At 38.3% G+C, this 23,091-nt stretch overlaps 1 protein-coding gene across 1 annotated transcript in view; it reads right to left on the bottom strand.

Annotated features, from left to right (window-relative positions):
* Positions 1-4,881: 4,881 nt before the first annotated feature.
* LOC134507557 (cytosolic phospholipase A2 zeta-like) overlaps positions 4,882-23,091 on the bottom strand; it is a 30,672-nt gene continuing 12,462 nt past the window's right edge. Inside the window, exons 10-20 of the mRNA XM_063318311.1 lie at positions 21,721-21,758; positions 21,148-21,289; positions 20,490-20,626; positions 18,837-19,059; positions 17,623-17,737; positions 17,156-17,293; positions 14,385-14,492; positions 10,628-10,822; positions 9,299-9,465; positions 6,352-6,538; positions 4,882-5,099 (exon numbers count right to left, since the gene is read on the bottom strand). Coding sequence (XP_063174381.1) covers positions 4,882-5,099; positions 6,352-6,538; positions 9,299-9,465; positions 10,628-10,822; positions 14,385-14,492; positions 17,156-17,293; positions 17,623-17,737; positions 18,837-19,059; positions 20,490-20,626; positions 21,148-21,289; positions 21,721-21,758 — 1,668 coding nt within the window. The remainder of the gene's footprint in view (positions 5,100-6,351; positions 6,539-9,298; positions 9,466-10,627; positions 10,823-14,384; positions 14,493-17,155; positions 17,294-17,622; positions 17,738-18,836; positions 19,060-20,489; positions 20,627-21,147; positions 21,290-21,720; positions 21,759-23,091) is intronic.

Below are 23,091 nucleotides of genomic sequence, written 5' to 3'. Positions count from 1 at the left end.
TCTCCAGGGTGTCCTGTCTTCTCATTATATGGCCAAAGGATTTCAGTTTTGGCTTGGCCACATAATGAGAAGACAGGACACCCTGGAGAAGATGCTGATGCTGTACATGTACATGTACACTGTACATGTACCCACAATATAACCCAATGTTGGAGCTTCCATGCACCCTTTAAGGCTATGATTAAACTTCCGTGTCAGAAAATAAATTTACATGCAGTATTGCTTTTAGATTTACCTTCTGGTGCTTGGTAGTCAGACCCACAGACATTCTGGGGCTTTAGCTTCATGCAGTCCAATAAGCAAAGATGTCAGGTTGCGATGGAAGGAGCTTTTTGAGTATGGCTGGGTCCCAGTCCTTGCTCTTTTAAAATGACATGACTTGGGAAAAGTTGCAAACCAAACAGAGAACCCCACCCTTTAGATGATTAAAAAGAATTTTAAAAGAGTGTTCCCTGTGCATATAAAGTAAACAGCGAAGCTAAATTGTTAGTATTTTTAACAGGTTTGCAATGTATTTTTATGGTGTGGTCAACTGAATTATGTGCATCATTAGCAAAGAAAATTCCAAAATTCCTATCGAGGTCCTGATTCATTTAACAAGTGTAACTTAAGCATTTTTTTCCAAAAGATAGGCCTATATATGTCCAGGTAGTGATTTTCTTGTTTGTGCATGTGATGTTCCAGGTGTTGTTTGCACCTATATAATCAGTCACCTATATAAGAGAACTGAAGGATACAATAATGAGAATTTATGGAGAAAGTGTTTGGGAAGAGATCATTAAAATAAATGCTGATAATGAAAACCCCACCCCTAAATCATTTAATTTTGTTGTTGTTTATTCGTTCAATTGCTTCCAACTCTTCGTGACTTCATGGACCAGCCCACACCAGAGCTTCCTGTCGGTCGTCAACACCCCCAGCTCCCCCAGGGACGAACCTGTCACCTCTAGAATATCATCCATCCACCTTGCCCTTGGTTGGCCCCTCTTCCTTTTGCCCTCCACTCTCCCTAGCATCAGCATCTTCTCCAGGGTGTCCTGTCTTCTCATTATGTGGCCAAAGTATTTCAGTTTTGCCTTTAATATCGTTCCCTCAAGTGAGCAGTCTGGCTTTATTTCCTGGAGGATGGACTGGTTTGATCTTCTTGCAGTCCAAGGCACTCTCAGAATTTTCCTCCAACACCACAGTTCCAAAGCATCGATCTTCCTTCTCTCAGCCTTCCTTATGGTCCAGCTCTCGCAGCCATATGTTACTACGGGGAACACCATTGCTTTAACTATGCAGACCTTTGTTGTCAGTGTGATGTCTCTGCTCTTAACTATTTTACTGAGATTTGTCATTGCTCTTCTCCAAAGGATTAAGCGTCTTCTGATTTCCTGACTGCAGTCAGCATCTGCAGTAATCTTTGCACCTAGGAATACAAAGTCTTTCACTGCTTCTACATTTTCTCCCTCTATTTCCCAGTTATCAATCAAGCTGGTTGCCATAATCTTGGTTTTTTTGAGGTTTAGCTGCAAGCCAGCTTTTGCACTTTCTTCTTTCACCTTCATCATAAGGCTCCTCAGTTCCTCTTCACTTTCAGCCATCAAAGTGGTATCATCTGCATATCTGAGATTGTTAATGTTTCTTCCAGAGATTTTAACTCCAGCCTTGGATTCCTCAAGCCCAGCATGTCGCACGAGGTGTTCTGCGTACAAGTTGAATAGGTAGGGTGAGAGTATACAGCCCTGCCGTACTCCTTTCCCAATCTTAAACCAGTCTGTTGTTCCGTGGTCTGTTCTTACTGTTGCTACTTGGTCATTATACAGATTCTTCAGGAGGCAGACAAGATGACTTGGTATCCCCATACCACTAAGAACTTGCCACAATTTGTTATGGTCCACACAGTCAAAGGCTTTAGAATAGTCAATAAAACAGAAATAGATGTTTTTCTGAAACTCCCTGGCTTTTTCCATTATCCAGCGGATATTGGCAATTTGGTCTCTAGTTTCTCTGCCTTTTCTAAACCCAGCTTGTACATCTGGCAATTCTCACTCCATGAGTTGCTGAAGTCTACCTTGCAGGATCTGGAGCATTACCTTACTGGCATGTGAAATGAGTGTCACTGTTCGATAGTTTGAACATTCTTGAGTGTTTCCCTTTTTTGGTATGGGGATATAAGTTGATTTTTTCCAATCTGATGGCCATTCTTGTGTTTTCCAAATTTGCTGGCATATAGCATGCATTACCTTGACAGCATCATCTTGCAAGATTTTGAACAGTTCAGCTGGGATACTGTCATCTCCTGCTGCCTTATTAGCAATGCTTCTTAAGGCCCATCCAACCTCACTCTTCAGGATGTCTGGCTCTAGCTCACTGACCACACCATCAAAGCTATCCCCGATATTGTTATCCTTCCTATACAGGTCTTCTGTATATTCTTGCCACCTTTTCTTGATCTCTTCTTCTTCTGTTAGGTCCTTGCCAACTTTGTTTTTGATCATGCCCATTTTTGCCTGGAATTTACCTCCAATGTTTCTAATTTTCTGGAAGAGGTCTCTTGTCCTTCCTATTCTATTGTCTTCTTCCACTTCCACGCATTGCTTGTTTAAAAATAATTCCTTCTCTCTTCTGGCTAACCTCTGGAATTTTGCATTTAATTGGGCATATCTCCCCCTATCACTGTTGCCTTTTGCTTTCCTTCTTTCTTGGGCTACTTCTAGTGTCTCAGCAGACAGCCATTTTGCCTTCTTGGTTTTCTTTCTTTGGGATGTATTTTGTTGCCGCCTCCTGAACAATGTTGCAAACTTCTGTCCAGAGTTCTTCCAGGACCCTATCTACTAAGTCCAGTCCCTTAAATCTATTCTTCACCTCCACTGCATATTCCTTAGGAATATTAGTGAGCTCATATCTAGCTGATCTGTGGGTCTTCCCTAATCTCTTTAGTCTGATCCTAAATTGTGCAAGAAGAAGTTCGTGATCTGAACTACAGTCAGCTCCGGGTCTTGTTTTTACTGACTGTATAGATGTCCGCCACCTTTGGCTGCAAAGGATGTAGTCAATCTGATGTCGGTGTTGTCCATCTGGTGAAGTCCATGTATAAAGCCGTCTTTTAGGTTGTTGGAAGAGAGTGTTTGTTATGCAGAGTGAGTTGTCTTGGCAAAATTCTATCAGCCTATGTCCTGCTTCGTTTTGTTCTCCCAGGCCATGCTTACCTGTAATTCCAGGTGTCATTTGACTGCCCACCTTAGCATTCCAGTCTCCTGTGATGAAAATAACATCTCTTTTAGGCGTGTTGTCCAGTAGGTGCTGCAGATCCTCATAGAACTGCTCTACTTCAGCTTCTTCAGCATCTGTGGTTGGGGCGTATATTTGGATCACTGTGATGTTAGATGGCTTGCCCTGAATTCGAATTGAGATCATTCTATCATTTTTTGGATTGTATCCAAGCACTGCTTTAGCCACTTTACTATTAATTATGAAGGCTACTCCCTTTCTTCTGTGGTCCTCTTGTCCACAGTAATAGATCTGGTGGTCATTTGATGTGAAGTGGCCCATTCTAGTCATTTCAGTTCAGTGATGCCCAAAATGTCTGTCTTTAATCTTGACATATCACCAATAACCACATCCAGTTTGCCCTGGCTCATAGATCTTACATTCCAGGTTCCAATGGTGTGTTGATCCTTAGAACATCGGATTCACCGTTCACCACCAGCACCGTCGGCCGCTAGCCATCCTTTTGGCTTTGAGCTAGCTGTGTCATCACGTCTGGGGCTAGTTGAACTCATCCTCTGTTCCTCCCCAGTAGCATTTTGACCATCTTCCGACCTGGGGGTTTCATCTTCCGATGGTATACCGACATATCTCTGGTTGTACTGATCCATTTAGTTTTCACGGCAAGAATACTGGGGTGGGTTGCCATTACCTTCCCCAGGGATCGCATTTAGTCTGACCTCTCTGTCATGACCTTCCCGTCTTGGGTGGCCCTTCACGGTTTAGCTCATGGCATCATTGAGGTGCTCAAGCTCCAGCACCACGACAAGGTAACGATCCTTTGCTGAAGGGCAGTTTGTTATCTTTTGCTTTTTTTAGGAAGGAATTCCCTTTGGGACAAAACTGAGGAGGCAGAGCAGGATATTTGGTGACTGATCAATAGCTGAGCACCAACTGGCTGCCAAGAAATACAGTATACATATACCCGCAGCATTCTAGTAGCTTTAATAGAATAGCCCACTCATGAGCATTATTTGCATCAGGACATTGCCTGCTTGTAAATAACCATATAGGATTCTAGCCAGGGAGGTACTCACTTTCTGCACAAAATCTAATTGGATTAAGGTCCTTGCACAGTCCATTTGCAGAACAGCAAAGGTAAATAATCACCTATGTCTGACAGGTACTTGTGACTCTTTCTATAAAATGATCCTGTCAGCAACTGAGAGGTTTCAAGAGCTCAACACCTATAATTGCCTGGGTGTGTGCCAAACACAATTCCTGCTAAAGATACTATCACAGGTTGACCTTAATACAGGATGTGCTGTCACTAAATATTGTGGGAAAAAATGACTTTTTTTTTCTTTAAAAATGTTTTAGGTTTTAGGTTTTAAATGTTTAGGATAACCCTTTAGTTTCCTGTTGCATTTGATTAGGATATGAATATGCAGTGTATATGAAGAACACAAGAAAATGTACACACAAATAAATACACATTTTAATACTGCTGCTATTAAAATTGCATCTGCACAGCCTTGTTTATGCAGTTGGCTTGCCATCACTGCAAAAATTCCAAATTTTAAAATTTCTTACAAAGGTATCAGCTCTATTTCTTTTCTCAACTGCTTAAGCATTTTGGTATTTAGTCATCCAGCTCTTGCCAACTAGGCTGAAAATAAATAAATAAAATCATTTTTTCTTTTTCTTGAACTTCCTTCTGTTCATGGCCATAGTAAGAACTTTTAAAATGACATCCTTGTTGTTGATTATATTATAACAATTCAATTGCAGCAATCTATCAAATTGTATTGGTTGGTAGGTAAGGTTCATGGAACTATAAGGACTATCTTCTGTATATAACTGGAAGTCACCAAACGATTTTTCCTCTTCAGTCTCACGTTTTATTCCTTGAACAAGAGAAGAAAAAGTGAGTAGTTTGCCTAGATTTGCCACTGAATCATTACTTTTGTTGTATTATGTACAGTTTTTGTTAACTCAGAAGACGTAAAATAGCAATTAAGAAAGTTGCAAGATTCCAAAGGTATTTTCGAAAAAGGAATGCATAACATATACTGTACATTCATACAGGGGTGACCACAGAGGGTCAAAAAGTCAAGATGGTGACCACACAATCAAAGCCCTGCCCCTTTCTTTTACCTGCACCGCACATGTGGCACATAAAAAAAGGAGCAAGTCTTTAATGTTGCAGTTGCCATTCCTGACTTTTTTAGATCTCTCATGGATGCCCCTGCACACACACACAAACATGTGCACACATACTTATAGATACAGTACACCAACATCCCATGAAAAAATACAGAACTGAATTTGAGCATCCTATGAAAAGGAGACACAAAGAAAACCATTTATTATTCCATATACTTTTTAATACATGAAACCAATACAAATTAGTTTGAGGACAATCTTTGTATTTTTTTAGTTCCATCTTGTTTCTTTATGTATAAAGGTATTGAAATGACTGAAAATTAATTTATAATGCAGTATAGCATCGTACTTAATATCTCTAATCAATGTAGTTTGATACCAGATCATCAACAACTAGGACCTTCTATGAATTCAATACACTGGAAATATTATCCCATTCTCTGTAATTTTGTTTCTCCTATGTACCTACAAGACAATAGAAGAATATTAACACTTTTGAACTTTGGTGTTGGAGAAGACTCCTGAGAATACTGTGGACAGCCAAGAAAACAAACAAATGGATCATAAATAAATCAACCCAGAGTTCTCACTCGAGGTATAAATGTCCAGGCTCAAATTATCCTACTTTGGATACATATGCAAAGACCTAGCTCTCTGGAAAACCTTCTGGATAGCCAAGAAAGCAAACCAAAGGAGCACAGAACAATCCAGAGTTCTCACTCAAGGCCCAAGCTAAAACTACCATATTTTGGACACATTATCCAAAGACCCAACTTTTCTAGGAAAGAAGTGGAAGAGAAGACGAGGACAACCAGTAGGAAGGTGGATGGGCTCAATTACAGCAGGGCTGGGTACATCATTGGAAGACTTGAAAGGGCAGGTTGGAGACAGATCATCCTGTCTATCTGTGAAGTCGCCAAGATTTGACAACAACGTGTCCATCAATCAATCAATCAATCAATCAATCAATCAATCAATCAATGCATTACTTACCTGGTGCTTTGTATTTTTTAAATGTTTTGTTCACCAAGGGGAAATGAAGAATAATGGGGGCCCTGGGGTCTGCAGCATTCAAAAACATGTAACACTCCTTTGGTTGCTCTTTATCACTATCAGTCACAGCAATGTGTGGGAAAGGAATGCCTCTTTCTTCACAGTATCTCTGAGCTTGATGCAAGACCTGATATGAGAGAAGGAAAAGTTCCAAATATATACCAAACTAAAAATCAACCATGAAGATATTTTGAGAATGAATCAGCTACATTACAACCAATCAATAAAACATAATTGGGTTTTAACCCAATAGAATATCTTAGCAATAAAGTTTCCAATGCAATGAACTCCCAGTTAGTGGGAGAAATAATTTATTATGTTGAACCAGTACAATGTTAATCAAGTATTTGTAATTGCCACCATTTTTTGAGCATGATTTCCTCTTGGTGCAGTCCCAAGCAGTGAATGTCATTGTAGGAGTATTTGGATTTCATTTTGATCTCAGTTACTGGGCAGTAGCTGAGCACTAAGTGGCTGAGACATTCCTCCTTACTTATTAGCCAGGAAGAGTGTATTCTGAATGTCAGTCCCCTGCAAGGTCTGCAGATTCACAGCATCCTAGAAGTTTAATAGCCAGAATAACCCACTCAAGCCCTGCTCTGTTTCAAATATGGCATAGGAAGATTTGGAAGATGGAAAGCCTTGTCATCCAGAAATTCCATAATTCTTGCAGGTTTTTTTAAAATGTTCAAAAATGTTTAGTTGGATCCTCTTTAAACACACAGAGAACCCACTGCACATTGAACATGTCAACCTGTGAGAATTATTTCTCACATTGATAAAAAGACTGACAATCAAAATAGCCAACATGTGTAAACTCTCTTTCCTTCACAAAGGAAATCATTGCATAACAATAGATAGGAAGATAGAATCTTTCCATAGAAAATTGGAAAGGAAAAAAGAATAATTACCAATGAATGACTAAGTACTCAAATGATATAGTCAGGGAGATATTTGTTTGTGGGTCCCTGGCGTAATTTGTCTGGATGATGGGTTGCTGGCACAAAGCATTGGGAGCTTGATCAAGAGCTTTTGACAATCCTTGGGGTAAGGTGTGGAGCTGCAGACAAAATACTCAAGGAAGAACCTCAGATAACCTCTTTTCCACTGTAGGAGGAAATGGGAATGTTGGTCTAATAAGTCCTATTTAAAATAGTGATTTCCCACTATTTAAAGTACTTAGTGGGAAATTATAACGAACATTGGCTCATAAAATGCATGGCTTTCATTGTTTATACAAGAGAGCCAGTCTGGTGTAGTGGTTAAGGCACCAGGAAAGAAACTGGGAGACCGTGAGTTCTAGTCCCGCCTTAGGCACAAAACCAGCTGGGGAACCTTGGGCCAGTCACTCTCTCTCAGCCCTAGGAAGCAGGCAATAGCAAACCACTTCTGAAAAACCTTGCCAAGAAAACTGCAATGACTTATCCAAGCAGTCACTGAGAATCAGATACAGTTGAATGGATTAAGACACACACATTGTTTATACACCAATACTCAGAATACAGGAAATAAAATGAGCTTGACTTCCTAGAACCAGGTTTTCAAACTTTTTCAAATGGAACCTGTTCATTAAAAAAAAAAAATTCCAGAACTCCTGATCTGGGTTGGGGGGTGTTTTTTGAATGTCAGCTGACAAGCTCCACCCTTTCTGCTGTATTTCAGTGACTATGTGGGGGAAAAAAGGAGTAGTAGAAAGTTTTCCTTTACTCCTTTGAGGAAAGATGCTCCCCCACCATTGCCCTTAGTCCCAGGGAATCCATTCACATCCTTGCAGATCAAAACCCAGTATGAAAAATCCTGTCCTAGAACAAGTAGACAAACGTATTCATAGTTATAGTGGAGACCTGGTGGGATTACTTTAATGATTGGCAAATAGCAAATGAAAGTTAAAATTTGTTTAAAAGAAAGGGAAGAAATAGAAAAGGAGGAGGATTTTAAGGGGCTCTAAAGCTGAGTGTAGCTGAATGAGTATCCTGGACCTCAGAAAAGGGGGTTTTAATAAACTCAGAACAATGATAAGTAGAATTTCAAGGCAGAGAAGTTAATGGGACTACCAGTTTCTATTCCTTTTTGGTGGCCTATTCCTTTTCCCACTCTTGTCCCATTAGCTTCTCTGTCTTATATTTTTCTTTTTTCTTTTTATATTTTTGTAGTTTGTATTAGTTTTTATTTTTTCTAATTGTAATCTTTAATAAAATTATTTAAAAAGAAAAAAGAAAGGTGTTGAGGATTATCAAGGGACTAGAAGCTTTGAAGGCTGAAGGAACTGGGAATGTTTATCCTTGAGAAGACTGAAAGGAAAAAATATCTGAAAAGATGTTACCTAGAATGTTTTATGCTGTTCTACAGTGGATGACCCAAAATAATGGAATTAACATACAGGAAGGCAGATTCTGACTGAATTAAAAATAAAAACTAACAGTAAATGCAAGTTTGACAGTGGAATCAATTACCATGAAAGGTATGGGCTCTCCCTTACCTGTTCCTCCAGTGAGTAGAGTATTAGACATGATATTTAATTAGCCCTTCCCAACTCTATTTACTATGAAAGATACCGCAAACAGGAGCAATCGTAAGACTTAACTAGCCAGGCTACAGCAACTTTAATAAAACAGCAACTGAACTTTAAAGAAGCAGGCCATAGCTCAATGGATATATGCTTTGTATATGTGGTCTCAGATGCAAACCTTGGCATCACAAATAAATTAATAAATAATTCCTGGATTGGTCATTACACTTGGGTTACTCAAGCATTGACCCAGAAATTAGCATTGGCCCAGTAATAAAGCCTTGTCATAAGCTAGGGCTAAGCAGCAATATTCACCTGTGGTACAGCAGACTTAGATGATTCTAAACCCTTACTTTTAAGTTTCTTTGTAATGCTCACCTCAAAGGGAGCTTGCCAAGAATAATTGAATGACAAGATCACATCCACATCTCTCTCTGGCTGAAGCACCAATGGAAAGGGGGAATTGATAGCAAATCCCCCATCCACTAGGTGCAGACTGCTTTCTTCAGGTGTCAGTTGATTGGGTATAGCATCCAGATGGGTCCCTGAAATATCCCAAAACCATATTCATTGAAAGAGAGTGATTCATCAAGGGGTAACTAAAAAGGAAATAAATATGCTGTGTGCTTATGTAAAAAAATGTTTGATTGGAAACAATAAGAATTGTATTGCCATGATCAAATTGAGCCACACTGCTCTTTTTTAGTCCTCACAACCAGGACTCAGCTGTAAATCACAGCTATCCATTTAGCTCAATCCCCAGCAAGACTTGGCAGAAGACTACCAGGCATGGTTCATCTTTAGTCTAGAATGAAGCCATATTGACAGTGATTTCCCACAGCCAGTGAGAAGATATAAATGGATTTTATATCTCAAGGGTTTAAACTTACTTCTTCCTCCCACTCTTCTGATTTAACTACTCCCAAGCGCAGTGTTTGGTGGCTCTGAAGCTGAACAATTGTTTTATGTTTACATAACAGGTGTCTCTGGCCTGGGAACCACTAAGTCCCATGTCACCCCTCATACCATGCCCTTCTCCATTTCATATCTTCCTTCCCCTTATGAGTCTGGAACATTCAGATGCTTCTCCTTCTGGTTTGGACCAGCTGGAAGGGATGTCCCCCTTTCCATTTCCATTCTTTGTCAGGAACTTCCTCCACTTCAGAACTCGCCACTCTTCCCACTTCCAAAGTTCCATCTCTTTTCTTCCTTGTCTGGAATTCCACCTACTTCATAACTCTCCACTCCTTTTCCTTCTTGATTAGGGTCAACTGAAAGTGGGGGAAGTATTTCCCCTTCTAGTACTTCATCAGCAGCCAGCAAAACATAGATTGTGCTGGTTGGCTTGCTTCTCTAAAGAGGCAGGCATCCTCCCCTTATATCAAAAGAGCCTGAGAAAGAGTACAAGAATTGAATTGCCTTGGTTTGCCTCTATATTGGTTTCCCCAGTTGAAAAATAAAGTATTCACTAGCATTCTTGTATTGGTTAAGAGCTGCCACTGCTACAGCTCAATCTACACAGAGCAGAATAAATATAGTCTCTTTAGTTGCCATCTTAGAATTTTTACTACAATGGTTGCAGAATACAAACTACCTTACTAGTTCTTATATAGCAACATAAACATGGGTATCATCTATTACATATTTGAAATTCAGTGGCCCCAAATTCAGTTAGTTTATAGCAAAAATTCATATACAGAGCATTACCTTTCCATGCTACAAATTCTTGATCATTCATATAGTTTCTATGAAGATGCAGTCCATGAAGAAAGTTAAAATTTTCCCCAGTGGTGATACGTGATTTAACTAAATTGCTAAATAAATGTGTAAAGACTCCTCCTGGCATGATACCTTGAGACTGTTTCAGTGAAGGGTCAAGAGACTGAGAACCCAATAGTTCATCTGCAAAATGAAGACAAGAGACTGCACAGTTCAAGTCACTTCCGTTACATTATTCCATTACATGGCCAATTTCACAACTGTGTCTGTGGGTAGGTGTGGGTAGATGTTTATGTCTAACCACAAAAGCTTGCAACTCGGCCAGCCACACAGACATGCCAGTCTAACCTCACTGAGCCAAAGTTAATGAAAAAGAGATGCTAAGAAGTCATACTTGAAATGTGTGTGCTATTTCAAGAAAACATGCTCCTTTTCTGGACTTCCGGTGGGGACATAGTGGACTGAACAGCTGTGTCCGCAGGCTCCATGGACAGAACTGACAACACGGAATTTTCTCTGGGCTCAGGCAGGCTTTTCCTGAAGCCCAGGAGTGTTTTCACGGACAAAGAAAATGCTTGGAATCATCCCATCTGTCCTGCAGAACAGCGACTTGCAGCCAGAGGATCGTAAACAGTGTTCATGCTAATCTGGTAAGAGTCACCAGGAGACTGGGACATCACCATTTCCAAGTCACACTGTAGCCTTAAAGGGACACTAAGACCAGCCACCCCATTTCTAAATCACCCAATTTATTTCTTTTTAAGTTTATGTACCCTAAAAGAGGCTTTTTACAGCAAAGAGAAGCAAGGTCTCTTGGTGCTTATCATTATTTTTGGAATTAATGTTTTTTAAAAAATTGTTTTTAAGTTTTGGATTTTTGCTTTCCATGCAAATATTAAGGAGGGTTGAGAATATGTAATCATCTCCCTGTTATTATTTTTGCATTAAATTTGAAGATTTTACTATTTTCCTACACGTTGAATTTGCTGTTCTGAACTTTTAGCTTTCCACTGCTATTTTCTCTGGGGAACTGCCTGTTACCACACTTTCACTTATGTAAACAGCTTTTGGAAATTTTCCATTAACTCCTACTTTCGCTATTTAAGTACCTAGGGGGTGCCATAATCTACTGCCTGAGACATGGAGGATTTCAAGCAGACTTTCTCTGATTTCCATTGTGAGCTTAAACAGATTCTTTTTGATTCCTATCAAGTCATTGTGCAAGATATTCGGGACATTATAGAGAACATCAGTTTTAAAATGTGTCATCTGGTTGAGGATGTCGTGGAAGATATTGAAGGGCTTAACAACAATAGAAGTGTTTCTACTAACAGCAGGACTGAGGCGTCTGTTGAAATGCTAAATGACGATCAGGTAGTCACCTTGAAGAAATTAAAGGAACAGAACAATTTTCAAGTCATAAGCAAGATTTTCTGATGGAATGTTATGGAAAAGGAGGGGTTGCTATCTATGGGAAGTTTTCTGCTGAGAAGTCAGAGTTTTTAAAGGAGGCAGTTGGGCTGTTCGTTTTTTTTTATGGAAAATGCTTTGTGTGTATTGTGGAGATATGTAAATGCTCTGGTTTATTTTGAAGTGGGGTAAAGGTTTAAGAATAATTACCTGGATTGCTTTTAAGGCTTGTTTGACTTCATTTCTCTTTAATGATTTGGATTAAGTTTAATAAGATATAATAATAAATCCTTGGTTTTAGGCTTAATATGATTAAGATTATTATAATTGTTGTATAATTAACTATAATGGCAGTCAATTTATATGCTTTTTAATTTGATCTCTATTATAGCAGACAGAAAAGTATAAAATAGTAGTAGGAAGGAAATAAATAAATGTTATTTGGGGGGGATGTTGATTAGGAGGTTTATGTTCTTTCTTTTCTTTTAATATAAGGGGAAGGAGCAAATGTATTTTGTGATTTTTATATCGTGCCAACAGAATGATTTATAGAAATAATGTGATGTTGGTTTAATATAGAGTAAGGGATTGTTTATGGAAAATTGTTGTATATTCTTGCTGTTGAAAGTTGGAAGTCACCTCTTTATGTAACTTAAAAAAAAATTCTCTTTTTGTGTTTTCACACTGTTTTAGTTTTTTCTTTTTTCTTTTTGTAGTTTTTTGCTTTTTTGTAGTTTTTATCTTTGTTCTAAATCTAATAAAAACTCTTATACAAAAAAAAAGAAAGGAAGAAAACATGCTCCTTTTTTTAGGTGTATCAGAAAAACATCTCCACTTAAAATATTGCAATTAATATACCCAGGCTGCAAACCTATACAGATTTAAATGACAGGCAGAGTGAACATGAAGAAATCTAATTGTAAAAATAAATTGTTCCAAGCAAACAATTAGTTTTCCAAACCAAATAGTTTTCAAAGCTGGCAACAAAGATTCCAGTTGACTTATCTACAACATATCCTTGGCAAACATACAATTGAAATGTGTACTGAATAAACAGTGTGGCCCAGATACTCTAACAGCCTCCAGGGTTCCTGCAATTTTAGCTTCCTTAAGATAGGCAGCACTTGAATGGAAGCCAACAATTTAATTTTGTAAGATATTAAGAAGTTAAATGAAAATCAGTTTTAGTACATATCTGTATTGGGGAATGAAGAATTGGAATATACAGTTTTGGAGAACCAGTGGGTCTTGGTGTTTAAAATGTAAAAATACACTTCTTATATAAAAATTAAATTAATTCATCAGAAAATATTATTTTGTGTTTATTGGAGTCCTCAAAGAATAAAAGGGGATGAACATCAAATTTTTTAATATCTGCAGTATAAGAAATGTGAAGGTTCTTTAACTCATATGATTTTGTCTTGTGCTGTTATACCCTTGCTCTGGTTTCAGATTACTACATATGTTAATTTTGGGAGAAAATATTAGTTAAGGATCTTAATGTGATGTTGAACCTTATTCCTAAAACCTGGAATTTTTTATTTCATGACAAGCTTTGGCTCCGTCAAGCCTGGGATACAGAAAAGAGGATAATTCTACCTAATTGGAAGGAAACATATTCCCCTGACTGAAGGAATGGATCCAGGATATGAATTGGTTGTCTACTTTAGAAAAGCCTCTGTATTCTAAAAATGAGATGAAAAATTATGTTGCTGTAGGATCTATGTTTAATGATAAGCTTAATGATTTAATTAACTTTATATGGCTATTTATAGTTAACATTTCCTTCACTAATCACTATCTTTTTTTGTTGGTGGTGGTGGTGATGTAGACTTTGTTATTATTATTTCATTATTTTATTTCTTTTTAAAATAAAAATTACTAATTCCTTAATTGCTGACTTATAACTGGTGATGCTCTTATCTATCTAGCTCAGTACTCCTTACCCTGGCTGGTAACATCTATCAACACTACAAGCTGAAGTGTTTCACAACACCCATGTCTATTATGTGATCCTTGCAACTGGAGAACAAGTTTGATACCTTTTGCATGCAAAGCACACACCCTCTCTCTGCACTAAGATTCCTGAGGTTATCCTGTAACAGGTAATAGCTGTAAAGAATTTTAAGGAGAAACATTCAAATTTGTCTCTAATGTAACTAATTTAATACAGATAACAAAAATAATACATGTAAACACAGGGGGGTGGAAAGCTTGTAATAGCAAATAATTGCAACAAACAATATCTGTTTGGTCAATAAAAAGAGAGAAATCCTAATTAGGAAAATGCTTCTCACACATTTTTTTTTTAAATGCTGAAAATAATATCCTTTACCTACAATTCTGATGGCCTCTTTCATAGATTCTGTGAATTTCAGATGAGAAATTTCTGCATCTTCCCACATGTCATCTATATTGCCAGCAAAGGCACTGGCCCAAATTCCTGTAATAGAAGTGAAACAAAGTGGTTTTTCAGATCAACTGAAAACAACTGAACATCATTTATGGATCTTTGTTATCACCAATTTGTGCATTTTCCCATCTCTGCTCACTGCCTTCAGTGAAGTCAAAAGGCAGCAAATAGTAATGATATCAAGACTTCTCACGCTAATATAGTAGTTGTAAGGGCACTCTCTTGGTAGGTTCAGAGTTTATAAAAACTTTAAGGAACAGGATGAGGCAAAATGATAAGATTTCCCTTGATTAGTTAATATCTTGCTGTAAGTTTTCACATTGTGGGAATATTTAATATAAGTGGCAGGTTCAAAAACATTAATACAGACTAAGAGGTAAGGCCATGCTACCAATACTCTCAACAAGATAGATCTATTATCAGATAACTGACTTCTGAACTCACAGTTAAAAGCAAAACAAACACTATTATTTGACATAAAGAGATGGATCAAGTATATGTTGACTGCACAAATTCACTGCACTTAATAACTGTGCATTGAATAACACTTTGCATCAGAGCCTTGGCTATAATAAATTTGTGTCGATCATAGACTTTTGACACTTCAGACTGTGGAGTATGGATTGGACACCTCCACTTTGCACCAATTTAAACTCAGCTCCAGACTCTTCTGATCAGACAACACTGTCTTATTTCAAGAGTTGAGTCAACTTTCTTCTGGCTTTGTGCTTGTTTGAAACCAGGGCAAAACCAGATTGCTTGTGGGCAGTCTGTCTTCCCACTTGTGAAAACTCTTGCCTCTTCTTACTTCCCAGGTCAAGCAGGCCATTCCATTTAAAGGCAGTAGCTTGAAAATGGACCTTGAACACCTGCTGGTTCTCTCCTGAAGATAAGGGGGAAACAGACCGAATTTCTGTCAATTTCCCTGCTAACTTTTCTTGGGCATGGGAAGAGATGTAAGGATTTGCAAGCAGTCAGAACAGCCCAGATCATCCTAGCAGTGTTTTAACGTGCAGTTCTTGGGACTCATCTGCACTGTGAAGACTTCTCTCTCCTTCTACCCCAGTCTGGATACTAAAAGCAGCATGCAGCCATGGCTAGAAAAGCAGATGGCTGGAAAATGCTAATATGCATCATTATATCTTTAAATGCTTTTATGTGCTTTAAATGGTTTCATGCTAGTAATGGTAGCAAGGCAGCTTGGATGTTTCATTTTTTTGCAAATCACCATTCCTTTTATAGCCTCCCATGTGGCAATATGAGTCATTTCACTTGTGCCCCTGTTACTTCATGGCTAGAGAATAGCATGGGGCTCTTCAGGGGTCTGCCCTTGAAGACCATATGGAAGCTTCAGCTGGTGCAGCAGGTGACAGTTTGAGTAGTTATGAGTACCTCTATGTTCTCCAACATAATACCACTACTACAGGAACTGCTTTGGCTTAGCTTCCAAAAGCAGTTCAAAGTGCTGGTTATCATGTTTAAAGCCCTAAACATATATATGACTACCTTTAAAGCTACCTTCTTTGCATTGAGTCTGTCTGGTAAGAGTAGGGAAAGGAAGCTTGTTGATAGTTTCTCCTCCTAAGGAATTCCAGTAGACTCCAGAGTTGAGCCTTCTAAATGACAGCCCCTTTTCTGTGGAATATCTTGCCCTTGGATATCCACATCATCTCCTCCCTATGTGGTCTTCATTCTGAAGACCTGTAAAGACATGACTCTTCAGAAAAGTGTTGTGGGACAATGAGGATTAACCTATCCCCCATTGGGTGGTGCAGCTAGTGGGTTGTTGTTGTTATATTGTAATGACTGCTGTTTTTAATCTTGTTATTGCTTGACTTAGGCCTTCAGGAATTAAGCAACAAAGAAGCTGAAATAAATAAATAAGTATGGAGATTGCAATTTATCTTATACTCTTTTTTTCAAGCAATAGTAGAAAGGAGATTTCTACTTCCCCATGACTCCCAGTGGTTCAGAAGGCAGTGTGCTGACTGAACAGTGTTATTTGAACCCACCTGTTGGATATGGTAATCATAACAGGTGCCCTGGGTTTCTAGATCAGCAGTGATGAAGACCATTGCTGGTCAGTTTCATTTAGGAGAAGACTGGGGAATTAAAGGATTATGGAATTCGTGTCCTTTCATACAGGGCTTTATCCAAAAATCATTTCATTTATTCATTCATTTATAAAATTTCTAACCCATTTTTCATTAATAAAAGAACCTCAAAGTGGAGATGTAGCAAACTAAAATAGTTTACAATAAATTTAAACAATTTACAATAAATACAATCCATATAGGGGACGCGGTGGCGCTGCGGGTTAAACCGCTGAGCTGTCGATCGGAAGGTCGGCGGTTCGAAACCGCGCGGCGGGGTGAGCTCCCGTTGCTCGTCCCAGCTTCTGCACACCAAGCAGTTCGAAAACATGCAAATGTGAGTAGATTAATTGGTACCGCTTCGGCGGGAAGGTAACGGCGTTCCGTGAGTCATACTGGCCACATGACCCGGAAGTGTCTATGACAACGCCGGCTCCAAGGCTTTGAAACGGAGATGAGCACCGCCCCCTAGAGTCGGACACGACTGGACTTTACGTCAAGGGAAACCTTTACCTTTACCTTTTACAATCCATATAAACAAGATGTTATGGGGGTAGTAAAAATACCTATCCCATAACCAGGTTATACATCTGATCTTACCTTGGAGGAAACAGATTCTGGGCTCCTCATGTTTCTCAAGCAATAATCCCATGAAAAATTTACTTCCATAGTCTTCCATGCGTATAAAAGCCCCATATTTGTGAATACCAAATTCATATGGTGTAAATTCAACCCATTCTAAGGAAAAGAATGAAAGAACATGCTCCCATTTAAATATATGATTATTTTCTTCCCCAAGTTTGTATATTTCTTTCTTAGATTTATATCCCACTTTTTGTTCAGGAGCTCAAGGTGGTGTACTTGGTACTCCTCATTTTCCCCACAGCAATAACTTAGAGAATATATTTTTGCCTCTGATTTCATTTCCACCTCTGGTTTGTCCAATTGGAGAAAACTGACCTTTTCACCCACCATTGATTATTCATTGTTCACCAGTAAAAGTTCTGATTTCAGCGTACATTTGACTTTAGCTACCTTGCAACCCAACTTCAGTCCTGTCCTCATACCTGTAAATTCGCTGGTTTTAATATTCACCCTCACATTTTGAGCTGCATAAATAGGATAGGGGTTTTGTCCCTTTATGACTGCTTCCTGTTGGTCAGATAGCTTCATTGGGTCCTTCTGGGTATAGTAAAGAAATAAATCACAGTCAGTTGATGTACACTTAAGTTTCCCAAGTGACATTCTTAATGACTTAATACTCTGCTATATCTTCCTCAATCTGGCTCTCTTCTGATAATTATGGAAGTTTCAGTCCAACACATTAGAGCAGTGTTTTTCAACCTTGGCAATTTTAAGATGTGTGGACTTGCTGGCTGGGGAATTCTAAGAGTCAAAGTCCACTCATCTTAAAGTTGCCAAGGTTGAGAAATACTGCATTAGAGGATGCTAAAAATGAATAATAACACCTAGTTAGAAATTAATAAATAAGTACCAATTAAACAAACCCTAGTTACTACTAAGTATTAAGAATCACATTACTACACTAAAAGTTACTCAGTGGCCCTGCCCATTTAAATGACCTATATTAAAGTCTTCTTCATCTTTAATAGCAACTCCCACTAGTGTCTCAGATGTACCATCCCCATAGAAAATGGTAATTGTTAATATTTCATATTTTAGTCACATGGTTTATTGGAAAGCTAATGTGTTCTCAGCTATCATAACTTTCAAATGTCACAGAAATAGTCCATCAATCCCATTAAGGATTAACCACTATAAAATTAAACTTTAAACACTATTAGCAATACACAATGACAAATTTTCCATTTGTCTTTCTCTGCAATTGGGGGCATATTCAAAAATCAAGACATTATAATCCATTATAATTATTCCATTTATAAGAATATTTAATAATTATTTTTTTCTATAGTGTCTTTGAGTCATTGTTGATACCTGCCAACTACCTAGACTAGTCCCTGCACTTTTCTTGGCAAGATTTTCAGAAGTGGTTTGACATTGCCTTCTTCCTAGGGCTGAGAAAGTGTGACTGGCCCAAGGTTACCCAGCTGGCTTTGTGACTAAGGTGGGTCTAGAACTCATGGTTTCCCTTTTTCTGCCCTGCTGCCTTAAGCACTACATCAAACTAGCTCTCTCTTAGTAATAATACATTTTAGTTATTACTGGAGTATTTCACTTGTTTCTAGTCTTAAAACTAGAAACAAGCTACCCCATAATATCATAACTCTTCTTTCACAAATTTTAGGGTGCTCATTTTTACCTTGTTGTTTAGGATGTACTCTATAATAAGGCCCCATAAATCCACGAGAGTGGATTTCCTTCCTGCTTTCTCCAAGGCAATTAACTCCTGAAAATAATATGCCAGTTGTTCAGCAGAAAATGCCCCAACTTTTCCACTTGTCACAATTTTCTGAGCATTGTCAATTGCATTCTGGAGATTTCTTTGGGACCAGTAAGCATCTTTGTAGAGCATAGACATACACCTACCAAAATCATAATTGTGGATTTTAGTAAATAAACATTAAAATAAGAGATGGAATATCTACAACTAACTCCAATACTTAATAGGCACTAAGTGAATTGCCTGAATATCAGGCATAGTTTCTCTTGCACAACATATTCCATTAACACTGGATTAAGGTCACAATACCACATCTCTGATGTTGGTGCTCTACTGCAAAAAATAGAAATGTAGTAGGGAAAGATTTGGGTCAGGATAAATTCTAAACTCATTTAGGCCAGTACAAAAGTAAGGAGTGGAGTTTAAATCTGCTATATCATCTGCTATGATAAAAAATTCTTTTAAATCAAAATGTTCTCACTAAATTCTGGAGAAGATCAAAATAATTCTGTTTCCTCCATATTCTTTATACCTTAACTTCCTTTTTCCAATACTAAGCAAACCATAAGTGAAGCTTATCACATGGTCAAACACTAGTGCTGTATTGTAGAATGCCAAGTACATGCTCCAGTTGGACTATTTATTATGGCTTGACCGACTGTCATATATATTAGTGAACTTATATCCGATGTACCATTGGATGAGTTAAATGACATGCACTGCCCTGTCTGTCATGTACCTCAAAGGCAGAGGCAGATTTAGGCATAAGCTAAGCATGCTGGCTGGGGAATTCTGGGAGTTGAAGTCCATATATCTTAAAGTTGCCAAGGTTGAGAAACACTGCCTTAGGACCTCACAATCTAAAGAGACCTCCCAGAATTTCAGATTTATTTTCCATTTGTAACAGTTTTATTATAATTTTATATATAAAAGTCTTCATAAATTAAGCCCTCCTGCATGGCTCACATGACTCTCATTAACTGATTAAGATAGGATTTGTTCCTGCATGCATTTATACCTTCTGTTTAAAGAGGGCCCTTCCCAACCCTATCATTATTTATTTATTTATTTTCTATCCTGCCTTTTATTATTTTTACAAATAACTCAAGGCGGGGAACATACCTAATACTCCTCCTCTTTTCCCACAACAACAACCCTGTGAGGTGGGTAGGGCTGAGAGAGAGAGAAACTGGCCCAAGGTCACCCAGCCGGCTTTCATGCCTCAGGCGGGACTAGAACTCTCGGTCTCCTGGTTTCTAGCCCAACACCTTAACCACTAGACCAGACTTAAACATCTTGGCAGCATTCTTGCCAAGTTTCAGTTGTTGCGCAGCCTTAGTCTGTTAGGCCTTGCCAAATACAGTCTCTATAGTTTCCGGTAGCTTAGGGCCTCACCATGTCTAACAGGCTAAGTAATAACAGCTACGCTGATTACTAACCAAACAAGAGAAATCAAGGTCATCTTTCCTTATTGTAACCATGATGATATCAATAACAAACTATGACAGCAAATTTTATCTAAACAGACGTTTAACTCAGGTTGGAAGGGACAAAGTTTTTTTGGTTACATACCATGTAGACCCTGAGATGCCACAAAAATATGTGAGGATATCTAAGAGGCCCAGCTGTTGTAGCCCAGACAAGTTGCCATAGCAACTGGTCATTGCTCTCATCCCTCCTCCAGAAGCTAATACAGCCACTATAGGGAGCTAGAGAAACAGAGAGATGATAACTCTTAAGACAGGTAGAACTGATCTTTTTCTTTAGTTGATACATGTATGTATCTTTTCTAATGTTATCTAATGTTACAAAGCAGGAACAATGAAATGAGAACAAGAAGAAAGCATTTGCTCCATGGCATTTTCTCCCCTAAAAATGAATTTCGCATTGTTAAAATATTTGTGAATTTAGCTAGTCTTTCTTAGGCTCAGCTAATTTAACCAACCAAGGAGGGAGTTCAGTTTCTCTGCCTTTATTTGCTGGGGTATTCTGGGAGTTGAAGTCCAGACATCTTAAAGTTGCCAAGTTTGAAAAACACTGCCTGAGGGCATCAACTCCGGCTAATCAAGGAAAAGGATCTGGCTTTTTTTTTCAAAATTGACCATCAGTTCCTCAAGATTAAGCTGTACTCCTAAAGAAGAAAAAAGGAAATATTTGCTGGCCCCAGAACAGAAGCTGCATCTGAGGGAGAAAACTAAACAAGTATATTGATTAAAAAGGAGTTTTGTACCTCATCTTTCCAGGGTGCCACCTTCAGCTTTAGTACCTTCTTTAAAGCACGAGAAATGATGTTTTTTCTCCTTGCCAAAAAGTCTCGCTCTCCCTTAGAAAGTTTAAAGCCAAGACGTACATCCATATCAATGGGGTGGTTCCTAGGAAGGAGAAAGAAAAAGGAAGAACAAAAATATCCAGATTTTACCCTTCCATTTAATTGGCTTCAGTGTATAGAACAATCAACTGCATTTCTTTATTCTTTGTTTTATGTGGCAGAAGCATATTTTTCCTTAAATCCATAACACTGAAAGCCAGTTTTTCCCATTATTTAGACACAATGTAAGTTAAGATAAAGTCTCCTTCAGGTCAAATACTCCTGGTGTCTTCACGGACACATCCCTGTGGCTTTCCTGGAAATATTTTGTCACAGCCGCCTTCTGGGATATTTTTTCAATTTCCCACTCTAGCCCACAGCCCTGGTATCCCTCTCTTCAACATAGACAGACTTTTTAAATTGTACTTGATCTCATGTGTAATAGTGGTGCTGAATCTTGATTTTCACAGATAAATTATTTTCTGGTGTACATACCTTTCTTCAATTTTCACGGTCAGATCCATAGCTTGATCCTGAAAAAGTAGAATCCTGCTAAATTTACTAATACAAAATGCAATGCTTAACTTTATTTTTGTATTAAGAAAACAGTAAGTCTTCTCTCTTGCTCTTTTTCTATCTCTGCCATGATCCAAACCTTCATGGTAATATGTTTGTTAAAACAGGAAGCATTAAGTAAAGACATTTCATTTCTTCATAGGGTATGCCACATAGTTTGCTAAAAGAGTCTCTATTATTTATGAGACTTCTTCATGGGCACCATTTTGACTCTCCAACCTCTCATAAAACAATAATCAGTGAACATCAGTTGTCCTCATTTACCACTGTTCCTGAGCCAAGAGCTGGCCAATACAGTAGAGGAACATAGAATAAGCAGCTAGAAATTGTTCCATCACCATCATCATCCTGAGCTCAGGGTTTAGAGTTTTTGAGTCCTGCTCACTTTAAACCAATAAGTAAAAGGGTGCTACGCCATGATGTCATATCCTCAGCAAAGAAAAAGGAATGCTAAGGAGCCAGGAGGTGATATGAAACAATATATATGAATTGTAGAATAAGGAATTAGAAAACCCAATCTTGGAAAATCAATGGGTTCAAGTTTAAAAAATGCTAAAAATGATTCTTAAGATTAGTCATGAAGATAATTCATCAGAAAATTTTGCTTCGTGTTTACTGGACTACTAGATTTGTGTATGTGTGTCTGCTCACATTGTAAAGAAATTTGAGGGCTCTTTGACTCATGATTTGTTAGTGTTCTTTACTGGCTCCTTTTTAGTCATTATATGTGCTAACACAACTTAGCAGAAAATATGATGCTGAGCTACAGTCCAAAAATGTAAATATGACATTTTATAAATAATCTGCTCTATCAAGCCTGAGGATTAACTAAAAGAACAATTCTACACAAATGGAAAGAAAATAACAGTCTAGATGTCAAAAAGTGAATTAAAGAGATGGCTTCCAAGGGAGATAAGGTGGACTGAAGATGTGTCTGCAAAAGCAGAGCCATTGACCATGGCGAAGAATGAAGAACAGGTGAGTACACCAGCTCTTTGGAACCTCTTCAGACAAGGAGAGGATGGGAGATTGCCCGTATGTGCTCCAGACAGCTGCTTCTTGCAAGGAGACTGCAGACAGTAGTCCCCCACAGATGTGAGCACTGGCAGACAATGGGAATAGCCACCTTGCTTGCAACCACAGTCAGCACCTTTTAAAGGACAATAAGTTCGCTAATCTCGCTTTCTAATCACTTTTAGAAATTGCTTATAAACTACTTTTAAGCTATTAGAGACCTTCAGAATGACAGGTTTGAAAATGCCAGGTGAGTTTTCCTTCAATCCTGAATGA

This window comes from Candoia aspera, chromosome 1, assembly GCF_035149785.1.
Source record: "Candoia aspera isolate rCanAsp1 chromosome 1, rCanAsp1.hap2, whole genome shotgun sequence".
Taxonomy (NCBI): domain Eukaryota; kingdom Metazoa; phylum Chordata; class Lepidosauria; order Squamata; family Boidae; genus Candoia; species Candoia aspera.
Note: the sequence above shows the minus strand (reverse complement) of the source record. Positions and strands in the feature narration are given on the sequence as shown.